Consider the following 22135-nt stretch of genomic DNA (forward strand, 5'->3'; position numbering starts at 1 on the left):
ACAGCATCTGTTTCGCGTACAGCCTTTTCTAGTGTCTCGCCTTTCGAACCTCGTTGAAAGTAGCATCGTTTCGCAGCCTCGCTGGGACAATAGCGGTCAAGAATTTGCGAGACGTGCCAGCGCTGCCGAAAATGCATCTCTGTGCAGCCGTAACAGAGCTCTTTCGTTCCTCGCAACCTCTCTACCCTCAAACCTACCTCCCGGGCGCCGTGCGTAGATCATAACCTGCGCCAAGTGCCGCTTCGCTATCAGCCTGGCGTCTGCTCTAGCCGCCGTGATGGACAAGGCAGATCGCACTACCTGCTTTCAGGGCGTGTCTGCATGCGGGTGACCAGCCACATACTTTCATAAACTTTTATAGTGGGCCAGCAATAAGGCCCTGACTCGACGACTTATTCGATCTTTGCCGATTTTTCATTTCTGTTATGCCTAATCGTTTTCTTCAAACCTATAACTTGTATTCTATTGTTTTTATCGCCTGCTTCTTTATTTACTCCCTGGTGCTTAATAATTTTTCCCCGTTATACCTAGCCTGTTTATTGTTATGTTGTTTGTTAATTATGTTCCTTGTATACGTTTTTACACTGACCCCCCACCCCATGTAATAGCCTCGAAGGAGGGCCTCTAGGGGCGTGCTTAATAAATAAATGAATAAAGCCTGCTTGATGCTGGCAGGTGGCCCACCACCTGCCCACCAAGTTGTGGGCGACGGGCTCACTCTGTCTAAAGGTTGCCTTTACCACCAAACCAAGCCTCGGACCGAAACAGGGCTGAAAGCCGCAGTGCTAGCGAACTTAGTTTTCATTTGGCCTACCCGCGCTAAATCGTCAGTCATTTTATCTGGTGTTCTTCACAGGAGTGACCCATACTCTCAAACACGCGTCCACTGAAAAAATATAACTGAGGGCATGAGATAGCGTTACTCGGTTAAGGCCCATATATGTGGAATTGTTAATTCTCGACATTACATTCATAGATCGCTGGAAGTCGTCCGTATACCGCTCCTCGCGCAGTGGTGCAGCGGTTAGGAGATGAGCCACTGCCATGCAATGGCAGGTGCTGCCACAGGTGGGGCTTGTGAGACCCAAATGGTTCTTCCCGAGCAGCCTCTCGCGACCAGTCATTAAGTGCCACCTGCCATGGTGGCCAGTTTGCTCACAATTCGGTGGGCAGGATGCGGTGACGCCAGAAGGTCATGTGACCAGGTTGCCCAAATTCGTTGCTTCAGCGGCCGGTTGCTCCGGCCGCTTCAGCTGCGACACATTAATCCATCACCAACACTGACGGAACGCAATTTTTTCGACACGATGGCACTAACGCCCTAGCGTTACCATGAACATAAAGGCCCCTAGTTTGAGAATGACCACTCCTCCTAGTCGCGAGGATGGCTTAATGCTCAAGCCTCCACAAAAAATGCGTTTACGGTAAGCTTAAAGAACGAAATGTGCGAGGCGTTGTTCGTGTGAAGGAAGCAAACAAGAATACTAATGATTGGCAACAATATCAGATCCGTCTGCGAGTTCAGCAGTCAGCGAGGCTAATGCGAGTGAAATTGCCATCCGAGGCAATCATGTTCTGTAAACGTTCTCACGTCAACCGTAGCAGGCTATACACATCAGGGTGAAGCCCTGAGAACATGTGATCATGCCAGACATGAATGAAGAATGACATTGCGTGGAAAGCGCGGTCCAACGCAATGACGAGATTCTTGTGGAGCAACCTCCGGAGGGTGTACCTTCGGGCATGCACCGGAAAAATTTATCCCCCACCTTCAATACCAGAAACCTCCCCTCAGCACCTTCTGCATTTAACAACCCAGCAACCATCGCATTCGCAACGGATGCTTGACCTCTAGGGCCCCATACGTTGCGGTTTCCTAGGGGAAATCGCGTTACCTGCCTTTGGCTCTTTCCTCAGTTTTCTGCCGGTGGCGTCGGCGCCCGCAACACCACCGCCGGGCAGCACGGATCAATCTTTACCTTCGGACACCCGCCGGTAAAAATGCACCTAGGACCTAAGAGGCCAACGCCTCCCGAATACAAGGCGTGTGGTCTCACCACTACGGCACCACTGCGGTAGCCTAGTTGTTCCACTGTAATGTGTGAACTCAAATATGTCTCAATTTCTTCTCGGAAACCAGCGAACTAATCTAAATCATTCGCATTACAAACTGGCAACAGTCCTGTGAATTCTAGTTTGTTTGTTTCACAAGAAAATATAAAGAAGAACACTTCCTTTCCGTCGTAATGCTTAGCGCAAGCGCATTTTGCGCAGAGGCCTTAGAATTCTAAAATTCTTCGCGACCAGGAGAACTTATCCACACATTCGCAGGCTTGCTGTCTGCTCGTTCAGCGCTCGCGCTTCGGAAATTGAGGGTCAGAGCTGTGAATAGCAAGAGATTAAAAAAGGGGAAAGCACATTGTTTCCACACGCATGCTGATTACCCTAGAAAGAGGCGACGCGATGCGCTTCACACATCACGGCGGTACAACGAAGGCTAGGCCCGACTCCTGGCGGATGGCGGAGCCACACCTGGCGCCGGTTCCGACCCGCCCACGGCGCTTGTAGGGTAGGAGTGATTGTGCAGAGGCTGAGAGAACCGGCACAGTGCCTTCAGGTCGTGCAGGGGTGCAATTTTGCCACGCGCTCGCACGTCCGGCAAACCTTTGTTTATGACTGTACCTCAATTTCTCTCTACCGTCCAGGATTCGGCTCCTTCTCAGGGAAGTTTCCTATGGAAAAGAGCTTCCACTTGAACAGCCTGCTTGCGCTGGGCGCCATCCGCTCTTCTATGCGGTGGCTTGCGAAGTACGCAAAAGGCAGCATCGCGGCGCCTTCTCTGTGGGTTACAACACTGCGCTTCCGGCTGGATCATGACATTTTGCAGCGCACATGCGCCATCACCACTTTTTGCGTCTGTCATTTCAAGTGAAGACAAGCAGAAAACGCTGGTACATAGTTTTTTTATCTGCACAAATCCGGCGCGGTAGAAACGAATAATGAGTGCCCAAAGCACATAAAAGAGGTTCTGGTTTCATGTCCAACATTTTCGGACAAAAATATTGAAAATTGTAAGATATTGTTATAAAAATATTAAAAGTAACTGTTCATTCTGCTGACATGTAGACAAATCTTTCTTTTGAAGTGTTTCCATCGATCGCATCCAACGGTTAAGACTGCCGTAGAAAACCAATCAGGAACGCTTTTGACGATTGCAAAAACGCTACTAGAACAAGAATACAAGATTGCCGCCGGGTGATCTGCGGATATATTGATTGTTATAGTGAAATCTTACATTATATGCAAAAATTGTGTTCTGAAACAGTTCCGCGTTCAAAAATGCTTTTGTCCGCAACATCTGGTTATGAGAAAGTAAACCGAATGTTTGGTTTCCGTAACTAAACACAAAGCAATTCGAAATGAGGACCTCGCGTTTGTTTTTGTATCACGCATCTCTAGCTCGTACGTCTATTTAACGTTTTCATTATGCTGAGCACATTGTTTTCGAAATATAACAATTTTTATGAAAAGAACAAACGCATCGTCACTAGCGGAAGGAGCAAGGCAATTTCTTGTAAAAAAGAAAAAAACAGTTATCGAAGCTGTGCCTTTTTACTCTGCGCACTCGAGGAGATCGGGTAGGCCCTGTATCAATATTTTGCTCTCTTATCTTTAATCTATGGCTACACTATTGCAAGATCGGCTCGTACACGTGACCTCGGCAATCTGGACAGCCCGGCGCCGGATACTGAAAGCGCCTCGTAAGCCGAGCAGCCATTCCTAGCAGCCAACATTGAGAATTCTGATTATGCTTCCATGGCGCCAGCTGCCAACGAACTGCGGCAGAGCGAACAGCAGGCCTGCCTCACCGAGGAGCACCTCTGCCGGTGGCCCTTGCGGGGGTTGTCTGATCAGCGCTCTTCGGGTCAGCTGCCTTCCCTCCTCGGGCTTTGCGAGAAGCCCGGTACTCGGCAGGCTCGTGGGCCCGGCTTTCAGCTTTCCAGCATGGCAGAGGCGCAAGGAATGATGTGTGGCATGTCTCTCGTCTCATTCAAGCTTAGCAGCGATCACTACTGTGATAATGGCTCTGCATTTTCTGTAAACAACCATGCTGCTTCTACCGGGATACGTCGATCAGGGCCACTTTGGGAGAACTATACGGTAACATGGTTCCCACATGAGCGTGACGAATGGAGGTCTGAATGCGATAAATGGGATATATTTTGAGACGGCCATGAATAGGCTAGCCACAGCTTGGTCGGTAGCCCGCTGGTACTACCAGCGGCGCCGCAAACTTAAAACCAGCATGTGTGCGGAAGCATTAAATTTTCCATGGCATGCAGATCCTGTCGTGTATGCTTTTACTGTTGTGCAATAAGCGTGCTTGTGCTAGCGCACATGAGAAATAAGTTTTCTTTCGTGTTCATAAATAAGCAATCAATTTGGTGTCTGCAGGTCACGTATTCACAATCCTTGCATGATTTGCAGGAAGTCTGAGGACAGAAACTGCTCAGTTTCGCTAATAATTTTTGTGGGCGCATGCAGTTGTTCGGCCTGCCTTTGGTAGCAGGCAGAACATGGCTGACATGAGATGGCATTACGTACATAGCTGAGAGGTCGGGACTCATTGGTGGGACGCAAGAAAATTTTGGAATGATCGGAAATTGAGCCTTTTGTTTCTGTGGCGTCGTATAACCGCGTAGCTCTTACTGGGGCTAGTTCGTCGGCAGTCCAAAACGAAATGAAGCAGCGTTGTGCTGCTGTCGTAAAACAGTGCAGATTGAAGAATATACTTACGGCAGCAAGACCATTTTGGTAGTAAAAAATATTGTATAAAGTCCAGTGTTTGTCACCCACTACGCACAACTGTACGGTTTGGGGAAAAACAAGACACACCCCAAATTGCGATGCGGAGCATCGCAAGTTCGCGACACTACACAAGAAGCTCAAGCTGCACAATAGCGGGACTGCCTCGTTCTCTTGACATCCCGGTGTGGGATAGCACAAGTGCAGAGCAACCTAGCACAGTCCGTCCTTGCAACCAGCATTGAGCAAGCGACCCCTGCTTCAGAGGCGCCATCGTTAGGCCTCAGTTCAGTGCCAGCGAATAGCGAGAGGGCGAAGGGGTGGAGGGCAGGCTTACCCAACTGCGGTTCTGTCAGTTGAATCTGCAGCCGCCGTCTTGGCCACGCCTGTCTTTGACCGTAGGCGGCTGGCCGGGCCGCCGTCCTCCACGACAGAGTTCCTCAAGGGCTCTCTGCATAGGATGAACACAGGGAAAGCCGTGGCACGTGATTTGTCCCAGCTGGTGTATGACGTCTCTCCGCAGTTTGGCAGAGTTGCCAGCGGTATCATTTCCTCGCTCTCTTTTTTCTAAGTGATAGCTGTACGAGGGTAGCTTTGAGCGATTATAGATATTGGGATCCTAACATGAGAAAGATGCAAACCTGAGTGCGGTAAACGAATGGCAGAAATTATGACCGTCTCATCGTAAACTATCTGCTTCATTATTGGTATCCGCCTGAACCTACCAGTGTCCTGTCTGAGAAGTATCCTTGAGGACACATATTTGGCAGCCTAACATGTCTTGGCCAGACCGATTCCAAGAAAAACAAGAAAAAAATAATTAAAGTACCGGCAATAAAGGATCCTTTGTTGACGGCCTTGTTTTGGCTAATTTTCTTGCGTTACAATACAAGCACGTCCCGTTAAAAATGGACTGCTGCATCGGAGAGGTAAGAATCTCTTGCAATGTTTCAAGTCATTTACATGAAAGCCCTTCCATTTTGAATTGAATTGAATAGCTTGCTTTTATGGCGTTTAACGTCCCAAAGCGACTCAGGCTATGAGAGACGCCGTAGTGACTGGCACCGGAAACTTCGACCACCTGGGGTCCTTCAACGTGCACTGACATCGCACAGTACACGGGCCTGTAGATTTTCGCCTCCATCGAAATTCGTCCGCTGCGGCCGGGATTGAACCCGCGTCTTACGGGCCAACAGCCGAGCGCCATAACCACTCTGCCACCGCTGCGGCTGATAGAATTCAATAAAAATGGTTCGTTAATTTAACAAGGTAAACACAGTCGTAGTGTAAGAGAGAAGATATTCTGCTATTCACTGACAGCTTAATGTTATACATTACGGTCAGAAGCGTCTTGCCTATCTTCCTTGACAGCAATTGTAATCTAGCTAACCGGATCACATTTGGCAATTTTGAACTTAAAGATTGCAGAAATATTGCAACTCATTTTAAAACGCATGTTAACACAGGTTGTGTAACTTTATCGCTTAAAGGTATAGAAAAGTCGAAGCGCGCATTTTTTTTTTAGAAATATTCAAAATCTGTAACTTTAGGTGAGTCATCCGTCATCCAGTGCGTTTCTTACCGTAAGGAGCATGTACTAGACAAAATGAAAGTTCGAGCAGATGTAGCGAATGCAGTATATACTGTAACGGAAAACAGGGAGACAGGTCGCTAACCAGCAGAATACAGCAAGCAGCCAGCCAGCCAGCGCGAGACACTTCAACGTCTTCCAAGACACTTCAGCGCCACCTGAGAACACCAGGTGGCATTACTCCCCCTCCAAAAAAAAAAGAAAAACAAAAGCGGGGTTGCAGTATGGGCAGTGGAAAGAGAAAAAAAAACAGCACAAGCACACAAAAATGTACAAGGGAGGTGGGCGAAGGTGTCCGACGCGAAAACTAGCAGAACACTGAGCGTACTATCCATTACCGCGTGAAGTAGGGTTTCATGCGGACAACGTGCACAACCTCAGAGCGGGGTGGACGACGCTGAGGCTGCACAGCCCCGTCAGGAAGAACTTCGTAGGTCACTTCGGTGACGCGGCGCAAAACTCGGTACGGTCCAAAGTAACGGCACATCAGTTTTTCAGACAAGCCTGGGCGGCGTACCGGGGTCCACACCCAAACTTGGTCTCCCGGATGGTATTCGACGTGCCGATGACGGAGGTTGTAGCGGCGTGCATCCGTGCCCTGCTGCCGCTGAATGTGAAGACGGGCAAGTTGACGTGCTTCCTCGGCGCGCTGAGCGAACTGCTCGGCGTCTGGCGTGAGTGGGTGGTCATCAGTGCTGCATGGAAGCATTGCATCCAGCATCGTCTGAACGTCACGTCCGTAGACCAGACGAAATGGTGTAAATCGGGTCGTCTCCTGGGTGGCCGTGTTGTAAGCGTATGTGACGTACGGGAGAATCTCGTCCCAGGTTTTGTGCTGCGAGTCTATGTACATTGCGATCATGTCGGCGATCGTTCTGTTGAGTCTCTCTGTGAGCCCGTTCGTCTGTGGGTGATAGGCAGTAGTTTTGCGATGGTTCGTGTGACTGAGCTCGAACACGTCGCGCATGAGCTGTGCCGTAAACGCCGTACCTCGATCAGTGATTACGTGGGACGGTGCGCCATGACGCAGCACGATTTGTTGCATAAAAAACTGGGCGATCTCAGATGACGTACCGCGCTGCACCGCTTTAGTTTCCGCATACCTTGTTAAATAGTCGGTCGCGACTATGATCCATTTATGACCGGCCGATGACACAGGGAATGGGCCCAGAAGATCGATGCCGACTTGATCAAAAGGCGTCCGAGGGGGTTCAATAGGTTGGAGCAAGCCCGCTGGCTTGAGAGGAGGCGCCTTACGACGTTGGCAATCGCGGCAGCCTCTGACGTAACGCTGGACGGCGTGAGAAAGTTTGGGCCAATAATACGCCTGGCGCACGCGTGCAAGTGTGCGGGCAAAGCCCAAGTGGCCGGAGGTCGGCTCATCGTGACAAGCAAGAAGGATATCGGCGCGGAGATCTGCCGGAACGACGAGGAGGTGCGCTCGGTCAACAGTGCTGGAGTTTTTCTTAAACAAAATGCCGTTCCGGAGACAGAAGGCCGGCAGGTTTCTAGAAAATTGTCGGGGTACGACAGAAGCTCGGCCCTCCAGATAATCAATGATAGGTCGCAGGTCTGGGTCAGCTCGCTGGCGGGTCATTAGGTCTAAGGCGCTGACAACTCCAATAAAACCACTCTCGTCCTCTATGCTATCATCCGCTAACCCGACGGGCGCGCGAGAGAGTGCGTCAGCGTCTTCGTGCGTCTGGCCAGATTTGTGCACAATGGTGTAATCGAATTCTTGGAGGCGGAGGCTCCATCGGGCTAGGCGCCCCGATGGGTCGCGAAGATTTGCAAGCCAGCACAACGAATGGTGGTCGGTAACTACTTTGAACGGGCGGCCGTAGAGGTACGGACGAAATTTCATGGTTGCCCACATAACCGCAAGGCATTCTTTTTCTGTGGTCGAATAGTTTGTTTCAGCGCGAGAAAGCGTGCGGCTTGCATACGCGATGACCCTTTCCACGCCACCTTGGTGTTGGACGAGTACGGCGCCGAGGCCGACGTTGCTCGCGTCGGTGTGGACTTCGGTTTCAGCCTCTTCATCAAAGTGCGCAAGAACAGGGGATGTTAGCAGTCGTCTGCGCAGCTCGGCAAAAGCCTCCTGCTGCTCGGCAGCCCACACGAACTGTGTATCATTGCGCGTGAGGTGGTACAGGGGTGCGGGAATCTTTGAAAAGTCGGCGATGAAGCGGCGGTAATATGCGCACAGACCCAAAAAACGTTGCACACTTTTCTTTGTTGCAGGAACAGGAAAGTTGGCGACGGCAGCAGTTTTCTCGGGGTCGGGCTTAACGCCATCGGCACTCACGAGGTGACCGAGAAACTTCAACTCTTTGTACCCAAAGTGGCACTTCTCGGGCTTTAGCGTTAAGTCGGCCGATCGGAGGGCATCTAATACTGTCCTCAAGCGTTCAAGGTGTTCGGCAAAGGTTTCGGAAAATACGACGACATCATCGAGATAAACCAAACAAGTTTGCCATTTTAGTCCAGCGAGAACGGTATCCATCATCCGCTGGAAAGTTGCCGGCGCTGAACATAGCCCAAAAGGTAGCACTTTAAATTCGTACAGTCCGTCGGGTGTCACGAACGCCGTTTTTTCGCGGTCCCGCTCGTCGACCTCTATCTGCCAGTACCCACTCTTTAAATCAATGGAGGAGAAGTACTGGGCGCGACGAAGTCTGTCGAGCGAGTCGTCGATACGAGGCAGCGGGTAGACGTCTTTTTTGGTGATGTTGTTCAGTTTCCGATAATCCACGCAGAAGCGGAGTGTCCCATCCTTTTTCTTCACCAGCACGACAGGTGAAGACCAGGGGCTGCTGGAAGGTTGAATGATTCCATCTGAAAGCATCTCCTTCACCTGCGTTTGGATCGCCTCACGCTCCTTCGGTGAGATACGGTACGGCTGCTGATGGATGGGGCGGGCATCGTCGGGCGTAATGATGCGGTGCTTGAGAAGAGCCGTTTGCCGGACTTTCGACGAAGAAGCGAAACAGGAGGAGTATTCAAGTAGGAGGGCACGTAGTTCTCGCTGTTGAGTCACCGAAAGGTTCGGGCTGATGTCAAGGGATGGGCGCACAGGTCTAACAGCTTCGAACGCGAAACATTCAGAAACCTTCGCTAAGGGGTCGGCGAATGCGATGGCAGTAGCACGAAAAAGGTGCCGGGGCTCGTTAGAGAAGTTAGTCACCAGGAGCTCAGAGCAGCCGTCGCGGAGATGGATGAGACCTCGCGCTGAGCAGATGCCGTGGGTGAGCAAAAGGGACAGGTTGCCCTCTGCGACCGCTGTCCCTTCACGTAGTCCGTCGCAGTGAACACTCACAAAAACGCTGGCGCGTGGCGGAATCCAAACGCTCTCGGCGGATATTCTAAGGGCGGCGCGGCGTGGACAGTCCTCGGAGTAAACATCAGCTTTCTCGGTAGAAAATGTGACAGTGCGCTTTCGGAGGTCAATAATAGCTCCATACGCTCGGAGAAAATCGACGCCAAGGATACAGTCACGGGAGCAGTTCGGTAGAACTAGGCAGCTGACAACAAATGTGGAGCTGCGAATTTGGACTCTTGCTGTGCATAGGCCAAGCGGAGTTACGACATGTCCGCCAGCCGTGCGAATCTGCGTGCCGGACCATGGTGTCATTACTTTTTTAAGAAGCGCCGCTAGCTTTCCGCTTAAAATCGAGAAATCAGCGCCAGTGTCCACCAAAGCACTAACCTTATAGCCATCGAGAAGCACGGGTATATCCAACGAGAATCGATCTCCGAGTTCAGGTACTGCAGTCGTTGCCTTTAAATCGCGGTCGGTCGCTGTTCGCGTTGTCGGGGGGTCTTGTTCGTATCGATTGCCAGCGGCCTCGCCCCCTGAGGTCGCTCTCTTTAGTTTTCCCGGCGGGGACTTGGCGACCGTCTCTGCGCCATCCAGGAGGAGCTTTGGGGCTGTGGCGAAGGTCGGCGTGGTGATGGAGACCGAGACTGCCGCTGGGGAATTGTCGCCATGCGCTGCTGGGCTACGTAGTCCTCGATCTCCCGGGGTCGTTGACCTCTTGGTGGACGGGGCATGTCGATAGGGAACCCCTGCAGCCCAAGCTGTCGATACGGGCACTGGCGATACAGATGACCGGGTTCCCCGCAGTGAAAGCAGAGACGCCGCCGATCCGGAGCACGCCACAGGTCCGTCTTCCGCTGGGGTGATCGTCGATTGTCGATGTAGTACGTGTCGGGGTGTGCGGAAAACAGCGAGCCTTGATTGGACGGAGGAAACTGCGCCGAAGAGGGCGCAGGACGTTGCAAGGCTTCAGCGTACGTTGGACGACGGCACTCCGTTGGTAAAGGCGGCGGGTCAACGGACGGGAACGAAGGTCTCAAGGCTTGAACCTCTTCGCGGACCAGGCTAGCGAGAGAGCCGGCCGTCGGCAGGGGAGCACCGAAAAGCGCCTGGAGCTCTTCGCGCACAACGGAGCGGATCAGGTCGCGGAGAAGACCAGGGTTAGCCCCGAAGGCAGGAAGCGGCTCTGTAAGTGAAGCGGCGAGTACCGGCCGGTCGTAGGTGGTAGACCGCCGCAAGAGCATCTTCTCCATCGTGACCGCCTCCGAGAGAAACTCAGCAACAGTCCCAGGTGGACTGCGCACGAGGCCAGCGAAAAGTTGCTCTTTAACGCCGCGCATGAGATGGCGCACCTTTTTATCTTCGGGCATGGCCGGGTCAGCTCGCCGGAAGAGCCGAGTCATATCCTCCACGTACATGCTTACAGTCTCATTCGGCATCTGAATGCGAGACTGCAAAGCCCGTTCAGCCCGTTCTCGACGATCCGTGCTGGTGTAGGTCTCCAGCAGGCGTCGGCGGAACTCGTGCCATGATGTTAGGGCGTCTTCTCGGTTTTCGTACCAGGTACGTGCACCATCCTCGAGACTAAAGAAGACGTTTCGAAGTTTAGCGGCGTCGTCCCACTGGTTGAATGAGGCCACGCGTTCAAACTCGAGAAGCCAGTCCTCTACGTCTTCGAGCTGACTGCCGTGGAATGGTTTGGGCAGTCGCGGATTCTGCAAGGTGTAGTAGGCAGCAGCTGGCATGACAGGTCGATGGGTGGGTGCTCTGGCAGACTCCAAAAGCCCGTGTTCGGGAGGTAGGCCTTGATTTCTCCGGCTAGCACGGTGCACGGGGGTGTCCACTAGCGAAGGACTGGAGCCCAGGGTATCCGGAGGAGTATGAGACATATACAGGGATCTTTACCCAGCACCTCCACCAAAATATGTAACGGAAAACAGGGAGACAGGTCGCTAACCAGCAGAATACAGCAAGCAGCCAGCCAGCCAGCGCGAGACACTTCAACGTCTTCCAAGACACTTCAGCGCCACCTGAGAACACCAGGTGGCAATACTTAAAATTTTGAGCTTTCTAGTAGTTGATTTAGATGCAGAAAAATACGGCTCAAAATTTCGAAGGTTTTCTAAAATGCGCCGTGTTTGGAATTTTTTTCAAAATTGGTTCCTCAATAAACAGGGTTTTATTTAGTAGTTAGAAATCATCAAAGAGAAAATATCTCACGTTTAAGCTATAAAACACTCCATTTTGTAGCGGGCAAAATTTTAGTTTTTCAGGAATCGCAAAACGATCCCGTGCACCAAGCCGGATTTGTTTTTTTTTTAGGGAAAGTAAAATTTTTCTTTCAAGAATAGTTCCGATATATTTCTGTTGGTACCCTGTCGGCATTGTATATTTTTTATCAAGAAAAGAAATGTCTACAGGCCATATGTATTTGACGCCCGTGAACACACCAAAAAGCAGCACTCTTCTGCAAGCAGGGCCGCCACAGCAAGGTCCACTACTAAGAGGGCCCCAGTGCACCCTCTGAACTCGTTCAAAATCCAGTCAAGGCAACCCATCCAGACCAACAATCACCGATCCCGGGCTCTTCACAATCTCCCGCATATTATCAATTGCTGTGAATCGCCGGCGCAGCAAGAAATCCCTGTAATCATGATTACCTTTTTTTCAGTGACGTTGCTCTTATTTATGCTTGTCTTCAGCTGTGCAAAATTCTCCATGGTGCTATCTTTTTTCTTTATCTTTTTAATTGTTTAAGCCCGTCATACTAAGTGGCACGGGCGGGGAAGAATTAGTTTTATTTCTTTTTAATAAAGTCCATCGTACCAAAACTTCATAAAACAATGGCGACTGATGTGATAGAGCACACTTCGGACGTAGAAGTCCTGTGACGAGTGACATTGCCTTTTTACGCCAACATCTCGCATAGACACGATGTGCCACGACAGCAGACGACGGTGCGGCCGGAAGGACAGCTGTCGCAACCGTTGTCATCTGAGCCTCTCCTGAGAAAGTTACTTAAGGAGAGCATGGTCACATGTAGGCAGCCGAAGGGGACGGCTCGCTGCCATGACTATTATGTTGGCTTGCAGTGACGACGACGCGGATTTGGTGCGACTATCGAAGTCTCGCTGTCGGAAGCAACGAACGTGTTACAGCAAGCGTGCTGTTTGCGCTGTCTTCGCGGCTCCTGCTGAGATATTTAGCATTGAATTATCCTTGATAACCAATTGCTCTTCACTTTTATTACTATCTGCGCATGCGCGAATGGCTCCGAAGGGCGCCCATTTGCCATGGCGCAGGCGTAGCTGTGTCCCCACGTAAGCATATCACAGTAGCGGATCGCGCTACGAAAAAAATATCTAATAAGAGCGGGATACTGTTAGCTTGTGCAAGGAAACAAATCACAGCCTGATCAGACATACCGTATATTAGATTAACTTAGCTCACAAAACAGTCACTGGACAATTATCTCGGCAACAACTCCGCAAAGCAGCTGCAAAGCCAACGCAAAGGTCACACTCGGTGGCGGTGCTGGTAAACGTAGCGCCCTCGTGCCAGTAAAAAAAATTCTGCAGCTGCCATTTTCGAGAGTGTCGGCCCCTCAATATGCGCCAAATATCTTCGCCATAGTGCGAGAGCGAAAGAAGTGCGAAATAATGTATCAGGGCCTATAAAGATACAGCAGGGGCTTATAGACAAGGATGTCCTCTGTCTCCTTTGTAGTTCTGTTGTACCTGCAAGGGTTAAAGACCGAACTAGAGAAGAGCCTGCTAGGATTCAACCTTTCTTTTTTCAAGCAACGCGAAGAGATTGAACAGTCATTACTGGGACAAATGTACGCGAATGGCATAGTGCTAATGGCTGAAAACAAGGAAGGTTTTCAGAAGTTAATAGACAACAGTGGTAGAGAGGGAGATAGACTAGGTTTCAAGTTAGTAAGGAAAAATCTGTAGTCATGATATTTAATGATGAGAGCGGCGAGCATAGAAAACAGGAGTTCACTTTAGAAGTAGTGGATGAGTGCAAGTATGTTGGGGTGTGGATAAATAACGGTGCTGAGCATCTGAGAGAGCATGAAAAATATGTTATAAATAGAGCTAGTAGTCATGACAAATAGGGCAATGGAATTACAATAGGCATGAAATGGTAAGAGGAATCTGGAAAGTGGTGATGGTTCCTAGTCTGCCTTTCGGCAATGCGGTCCTGTGCATCAAACAACGCGGCGTAGGGAGGCTAGCATTGGCAGCGCATGGCAATACACCAAATCAGGGGTTACAGGCGTATATGGTATGGGCGTCATTCGAGAGCAGGGAAGCTAGCAGTTAGATAGCAATTGAGGTGCGATAGAGAAAAACGGGGGAAAAGCAGTGGGCTAGGAATGTTGGCACTAAAGGGAGAAAGCGAACTAGAAAACTGACAAGCAAATATCTGGACAGCAGTAGGGGCGGGCAAATCAGCAATTATAGGTTAAGAAAAAGGTTAAACAGAGAGAGCTCTGTGGAAAACAGGGATGCTAACGAAATCAGCACTGGGAACATACAGGACCTATAAGCATGAAATTGCCAATGAAAATATCTATGATAATTGTAGGGGAAGCTATTTTTTAATTGAGGCCAGGACGGAAGTTTTGCGGACTAAGACATATACGTACAGTCAGGTACCACGAGATAGCCACGTTGTCCGTTGCGTGCGAAGGGGAGGAGGAAACGGCTGAAGACTTGATACCTTTTCCCTAAATGGCTGCACCCTACAATAGAAAGCAGTAGGGCTGATTTATAACCAAAGCATTGGGGTTTATGGACAGTGAAGGAAATGTAGGCTTTAAGCGGGTAGAAGTAACCAAGCGAAGGACATTGATTGGTGGCTAAAATTAAGACAAGAGTAAAATTTCACAATTCACGGCTAGGTGGCTTGAGCCAACACCGTCCGCCCATCCGTACACCCACCCACTTACGCACCCACCGAGTCGCATACATATCTATACATCGCGCCCTTTTTCTCATATCCCGTCCGCAGTCGAGGCGCGATACGCACAGAGCTACGACGGTCCATCCACGAGATGTGCCGCCCACTCCCGGAAACGTCGCGTGGGTCGGCATTCACCGATGACATCCACGAAGAAGCGTGACTAGGACTTGTCGCCGGTGCAATTTTCAACGTGACTCGCCAGTCAAAAGCTATTAACTATTTTGCCAGAGTGCGCCATCCGGTCCCACATTACGAAACACCATCATCGATATCGAATTGTTGCTCCCTAATGTAGCCGCACAGAAGTTGTGGAATACACAGAACAAGAACACTCCTGCAGAACCGCAAATCGGCGCCGTCCGCTTTGTTTTTATCGTGGCAGATGAGGTCTCGTCATGTGCCCTCGACCGTAAAATTTGAAGATTGGTCTCTGACAGCTTTCCATCGAAGCTTCGGCATCATAGTCCATCCAGAGAAAATGGGAAATCGAGGCTAAGCAGCTCATCATGAGTCTAGCTGGCACACAAGCACGAAGTCCGAATAAGGCTTCCAGACTACGGTCTGTAGTCGGGAAGCTTGTGTCGTTGGAAGACACTCAGCTGGCTTCCTGAAACCTAGGAACTCGAAAGGAAAGAGTCGATTCTGGAAATAAGTGAAGACATGATGACCTAATGCGTGAGGAGTTTGGTGTTGGCTCCTGTGATGATAGTGTCATGGTTAAGTGTCCAACGACTAGAATGCGCAGTATTGCGTTTTGAAACAGCCTTTATTCACTAACTGGAGCTTCCTTTCTTGCATCTTTATTTTGTCTTCTTTGTGATTACAGAAATGCATGTTAATGGACGTAATTGCTTTTACGCGCCACTTGCGGCTGAGGTTTGGAGTGAGGCACCTGCTTAGTGATCTTCTCGACTGCATTGTATTGGTTTCAAGAGTGAAGTATCCGGATGCGACGTCGATGATCCTTTCTTTGTGCTTCGCGAGGTGGATGGCAAAGTGCGGTCAAAACCGCCCCAACCGATGACGACGAATGAAGAACGAGGCATGAGATGCGAGCTGCGTGCACCAGGTTGTGAATTATCGCGGGGAGCCTTACGATGCTTTCCTGTCGACATCACCGACGCTTACGACACCGCGAAACCGTGGAAACGGGCTGAGACTGCTAGGTCTGAAATAAAGACATGCAGAATTCACACAGATAGAGAGAGAGAGAGAGAGAGAGTGAGTGAGTGAGTGAGTGAGTGAGTGAGTGAGTGTGAGCGAGAGTGAGTGAGTGAGTGTGAGCGAGAGTGAGTGAGTGAGTGAGTGAGCGAGAGTGAGTGAGTGAGTGAGTGAGTGAGTGAGTGAGTGAGTGAGTGAGTGAGTGAGTGAGTGAGTGAGTGAGTGAGTGAGTGAGTGAGTGAGTGAGTGAGTGAGTGAGTGAGTGAGCGAGCGAGCGAGCGTGCGTGCGTGCGTGCGTGCGTGCGTGTGTGTGTGTGTGTGTGTGTGTGTGTGTGTGTGTGTGTGTGTGTGTGTGTGTGTGTGTGTGTGTGTGTGTGTGTGTTAATTTCAGTTTTTAGTATACAGGGGTGTGAGGTAACATTGCGAACAAGAAAAAGGAAGACCATGGTTGACTCTGAACTCTCGTTTTTACCAGTGCAATCAAAAATTCAATACGGGCCACGTGGATTTCATCCAGCGCAGTGGATAAGGAAAAAAAGCCTCGACGCACCTGTTGGCGATGTTCGCGGCAGCCTCCGCAGGGGCACAGGCGCCGCTGGGGCCTGCAGTTCCTCGCCGCAGCCTGACGGGCACCTCTAGCTTTAGCACGCGGACCCGCCGGTTCCAGCCGACCGCACCACGCTTGGCCACGCAGCCAGCCCCGCGCGCACTGCAGTTAGCCAACACACGCAGCTCAATGGCGATGGCAGTAAGACGTCAGTTCATGCAGGTTTCATCGTAGAAGGAGTGTTACTGTTTTGTTCACTTTCAAAGCGCAGAAAGAAACAATCGAAAGAGATAAAGGAAACTACTGGCTGCAGTGTTAGCGACTGTGCTCCGGTAAAGGGTACTATACGATGGCCTGAATGGCATTTTCGACAACATGGACATGCTTTTGGATGGTGTATGGCAAACATTGCACGACACTACGAAACATTTTCGCGTAAACCACCACTCAAAAACTACTGAACGCCCGTGTGCAGCAGAATGTCGGTGCACATTAAAGAACCTCATGTGCTCGAATTAATTCGGTCACTGCTATACAACAGACTGCAATACGACAGACACTGCAATGTGACAGAAAGACCCACATATCATAGACTATATAGGAACAGTCCAGGACGATTAATGTTCCAAATTTGTCGCAAATTATGTGTACGCCGATTGCGTCCATCCCATTATGTCCTCTATGTGCTGCCTCAGCGCTATATGTTTAATATAGTCTCGCAGTCACATGTACTACTCCGAACTACCTTCACTTGTCCTGCAGAAGGACGACCACCTTATGCGAACAAAGTTTATGAGTGGACGCATAGCAAAAAACGAAAGACGCACTGAAATGAGAACCAGAACTTTTTATATATATTTTACACAAGGTATGAAAAGGTAGCATGAAGAAAAAGCTGTTTGAGCCCTGCTTGACAACGCCCCCCCCCCCCCCCCCCCACAGAGGCAAAAGTGGCAGCTTGCATATTTCAAGTTCCAGGATTGCAAGACTACTTACTAGACTATAAATTTAAAGTTGCAAAGTCACACCTCAAAGAAGAAATAGAGGTTAAAGGATGAAAAGCGAAATATCTTCGTTTCCTAAAAAGCAGGGCTGCCTAAATTACACAAGAAAAAAGACTCCTTCACGCGCTACATATTTGTTCTTTAATTATACATTATAAATTTTAAAAGATGTTGAACATGCAAGCAATTTCAAAAAATAATAACCTTAGCTAAATACGAAAATACTAATAAATAAATGAGGTGAAAAATTATCCCCAATTATTAGATACATAACCATCACAAATGTTTAATATGTTACAAGAACAGCTCCCAAATGGGGCTGTTTGTATGCATTTCCAAATTCACGTCTTCCGATTGGAAGCGTTAAAGAATGCCTGGTAATTTGGGCGTGATACTTTATTTACCATATTATCGACGTGAAAAGGAATGTTCCCTGGTCTTGATGACGATAGGCGTAAACGGTGCGTGCGTTCTCTAAGTTTGCGTGGCTTAAGAATATATCTAGTTTTCCCCTGATTGCTCGCTTGTAGTATATGATTAACTTGTAGCTATATATATCAGTAGCTTTTAATCCTTTTTTTTACTTTTGAAGGTATTCTACGCAGGCAACATTTTCAATAGATCGCACTGCTTTTTTTGCGCTAGAACTAAGCTTTGTAGGTCCTTTGGCGTCGTGTTTTCTCATATGAGCGAGTATTAAGCTTCGAATGAATTAATGAACTGTAAAGAAGTTTTTATACGCCACTTGGAAACTAATGATGGCATCTATTTAACCCTTTATAGGACAGCGTATATTTTTTCCAAAGTTCATCAAACATTTTCGAATGCATGAGCACATGATGTGCACAGAAGCTTTCTCAACAAGCTTCATAAGTTTAGCGAAAATATTTAAGTGGAAAAAAGTAGGACCTACTTGTCCCGTTGACACTAAATGGGGATAAATAAAATAGAACGTATTTGTTCCATTGACCTCGATGGGTTTCCACAGGGAGTTTCTTTTTACCACTTCATGAGGTTGTTCGCACTTGTTCGTTTGTTGTTGAACTTGTTCGCACTATTTCTCTCTATATGAAACACCAAAGGTGTCTACGCCTTTCTTTGACTTTCACAGGGTTCTGTTCTTTGCCAAGAGGCGAACTTCATCTGAGACGCCAACTATTTTGGGTCATTTTTTTATACTCCATATTCTTTCCGAAGGGCTTCTTGCTGATTGCGGTTCTGAATGTTTGGTTATTGATGATTTGACACCGAAAAACAAACTCAATATACGATGTTTCAAGGTTACCACTGAATATTCAGTGATTAAATGTCCAACGATTTTCAGGATGGTAAAAAAATGTTTCTTCCTTTTACATGTCATCTCAAATCTTCGGAACAAGAGCATGTTATTATGTAGAATTTATTGTCTCTATGAACAAAAAAGGAATCACTCGAGGGACCATTTCAGTGTTTTTGCCATATCTAAAATAAAATAGCCAAAGTCTTGCAACACGCCGATAACAAAGAACAAAGTTTCAATGTCTCAACTCGCTACCTATTCTAGTACACGCGGCTGAAACCATATTTAAACAAATCACTGAAACCTTAACATAGGTGGGAGAACAACATAAGTGGGACTGCTGCTTCCTTAAATATAGGAAACAAAGTGGAAAATATGTGTCCTATCGTCCCACAAAAGGTTAAAATACGAACTGCTTTTTGAGTTTTTTTCAAAGAATCTTAAAAAGTCATCCCAAGCGTTTCCACACTTCATCCCAAGATATGCTAAAGGATCCTAATCTGATAGTGTTCTTCACCTTGACGCAATTCCTTCGAGCTCACAAAAGAACACATTTTATTTTTGCATCGTTGATTATCAGGCTGTTTTTTTTGCGACTTTTCTTGGAGCACACTGCAAAAAGAGCTTGCCTCGCAAAGAATACTTGATAAATCTCGTCCTGCAATATGCAGAGTACAGTCATCGGCGTAAATTACAAATTGACAACTCCGGGTTGTTTGCGCACTATCGTTAACATAGTACAGGAACACTATGGGGGCTGGGATTCTGCCTTGTGGAACGCCAGTTTTAAGATGTCGAGAGATTGATATTTCAGAATAAGGTATTATTTTTCAGTAATCAATGACTGGATGTATTCCTGGGCTAAAAGCCAAATATAAGGCTTGGCAAAGGCCCGGGAAGCGTTTAAAAAGCAGCAGACGGAACTCATTGCTGCAAAACAAAAAGAGAAAAAAATACAGCAAACATTTCCTGACGAAAACAATACACAAAGCACATATGTGCTTACAAAAACGTACAAAAGATATCGTAAATAAGAAGTACAAAGCAAACATCCGATAGCCTTTAATGAGGCAGGTTGAAATTAATTTATGTAGAGCACAGCAAAGTTATGGTAATTTTACAAAATAGTGTCGCAGTTGTCTTGAATTACACTTGACAGTGGTTTTGTATTTATTAAATTTGGCACGGATGTTATGGGCTAAAGACTGTAGCTTGTGCTTTGTGCGAATGCATGGTACTATCTATATACTGGTGTTTTGTGTCTGCACATTGGTATTGAGCTGTTCCAGTGACGCAAGATATTTTTATAGTCTACAAATTTCAGGGCATGAAAAATACAGTGTGTGCAATACACGAAACTCGCACAGATGATCTGCTCTAATGAAACCATAAGACACAAATGCTGCCTGAGTTGTCAACATGCGTTCACAAATAGCAATGTAACGGAACATTTTCTTCTGTGAAGGAACAATACCGTTTATGTTACCCTTGGTGGCAATAGCCCAAAGTAAGTTATATCTTAACTCAGAAATGAAAAGAGCGAAATATGTTTGCAGTTTTGCTTTCAAGGGCAGGAAGGAACGGCATCGAGAGAAAATGCCGGTTACTGATGAAAGTTTTTTACACAGAAAATGAACATGAGTGTTCCATGTTCCAAGTGGGAATAGAAGTACACACCAAGTATCCTATGTTCATTAAAAATTTGTATCTGGTCGCATCCCAAGCTCACAGTGCCAGTCATCTGCGCTAGTTTAATTTTTGCTGGGAACACGATAGCTTGCGTCTTGGCAGGAATTTCTTTTTTGATGCGGTTTATTTTTGACCAATATGACAACATCCAAAGTACTTCATTACATACCACTAATAACTTGTCAATATTAGAACCACACACGAGCAGTGTAATTTCATCTGCATATATAACAATGTATACTCAAGGATCGTTGTTTAAAATGTCGTTAGTATATGTATTAAATAAAGCGGACATAGTGCGCTGCATTGAGGGTCTCTGCTTTTCATTGAAGTCAAATATGATGTTTGGTTATGTACACACATGCACTGTTCTCTTTTAGCAAGCTGGAATTTCCGCAATGCCAATGGTGTTCTACGAATACCACAGGATTGCAGCTTAACTATGAGAATATTATGATAAAGGCAATCAAAAAGGAAAATTCCAAGTGTACTGATTGTTTTTGGTGCTTTGTAAAGTGTCAACTCCAAGGGCCCTTCCCGGGCGTACGCGTCGAGCGTCGGCGCTCTTCGCGTACGCCGGAACGGGCGTCGAAAAGGGGCATGCATCTCCATGTTTCTGGCGCTGGCTCGCTTCCCCTCTCGAGACGACGGAGAGAATTTCAAGCCGTGAAGAGAAGGGATTGGGGGCGAAGAAAGGACAACTTAAACCGCGAAGAAAGGTTCGGGGAACCTGGAAGGGCCATGAAGAAAAGAGCCATCGAGAGCACCGCGATTATAGCGAACTAGAATACTGGTCTAGTGGCGCGAACGGGAGGGAGCGGGCTTTCTCTTTGGCGTAGAAGCCACAAGATGGCGCCACTGCAACTTTTTATAGCGGCGCTGTCGCTGCTGCTTCAGGAGCTTGTGTATGTTTCTCCGCATCGTTGTAACGAGGGGGTGCATAATACGCTCCTAGTTAAGAAACCTGCATGCCACTGGCTTCAACTAACTTCAACGTAACCACCTAGCCACTTTTTTCTTCACCGTGCCCCTTTGAGTATTTTCGTGATGATGAAAAATCGCGTCGCTCTATGTCGTCTGCTACCGATAAAGGGCAATGCGAAATGCGCATAGTTTGCGCTGCATCTCTCTTACAGTAATAACGGTAGCTACTTGACCCATGTCAGCGAGTTCAGATACCGGGGTTTTATTTCTTCATATAACTTAAAATGAAATGCTCATATTATTAGCATTTCTGGGAAAGCACTTCGCAATCTCGGCTATTTCAAACGAACCTTAAAAAATGCCACGAAGGAATGTGGATTAACTGCTTACAAATCACTAGTTCGACCGATCCTGGAGTACGCCTCAACTGTTTGGTCCCCTCATCACGCGCGCGACATTGACCGTTTAGAATAAGTTAAAAAAAAGCAATACGATTCATCTTCGGCCGGTACGATCGCAACTTTTCACCTTCTTCACATATGCACACTTTATCTTTGCAAACGTTAGAACATGGGCGCACACGTGAACGCATCATAATGCTGCACAAGATGATTCACACGTCATCTGGCATTCAGGCACCCTTCTCATTTGTGTCCTCAAGCACACGTGCATCTTGACGGAAGCACCCATTAAGCATTGTTCTTTTCAAACCACATATAGACTCCTTTAAATTCTCTTTTTTTCCCGCTAACTGTTGAAATTTGGAATCAATTGGACGGCTCACTTCGCGCATTGCCAATCGAAGACTTCGTTGTTCAGTTGCCTAACAATTTACCTGTTGATC

The 22135-nt window shown here is 48.0% G+C and overlaps 1 protein-coding gene across 1 annotated transcript in view; it reads right to left on the bottom strand.

The window, feature by feature from the left end:
• The window catches only part of LOC144124696 (uncharacterized), a 189419-nt gene that overhangs the window by 21807 nt on the left and 145477 nt on the right, over positions 1-22135 (bottom strand). Inside the window, exons 10-11 of the mRNA XM_077657534.1 lie at positions 16399-16557; positions 5144-5257 (exon numbers count right to left, since the gene is read on the bottom strand). Of these exons, the coding sequence (XP_077513660.1) occupies positions 5144-5257; positions 16399-16557 (273 nt within the window). The remainder of the gene's footprint in view (positions 1-5143; positions 5258-16398; positions 16558-22135) is intronic.

Source organism: Amblyomma americanum, chromosome 1 (assembly GCF_052857255.1).
Source record: "Amblyomma americanum isolate KBUSLIRL-KWMA chromosome 1, ASM5285725v1, whole genome shotgun sequence".
Classification (NCBI taxonomy): domain Eukaryota; kingdom Metazoa; phylum Arthropoda; class Arachnida; order Ixodida; family Ixodidae; genus Amblyomma; species Amblyomma americanum.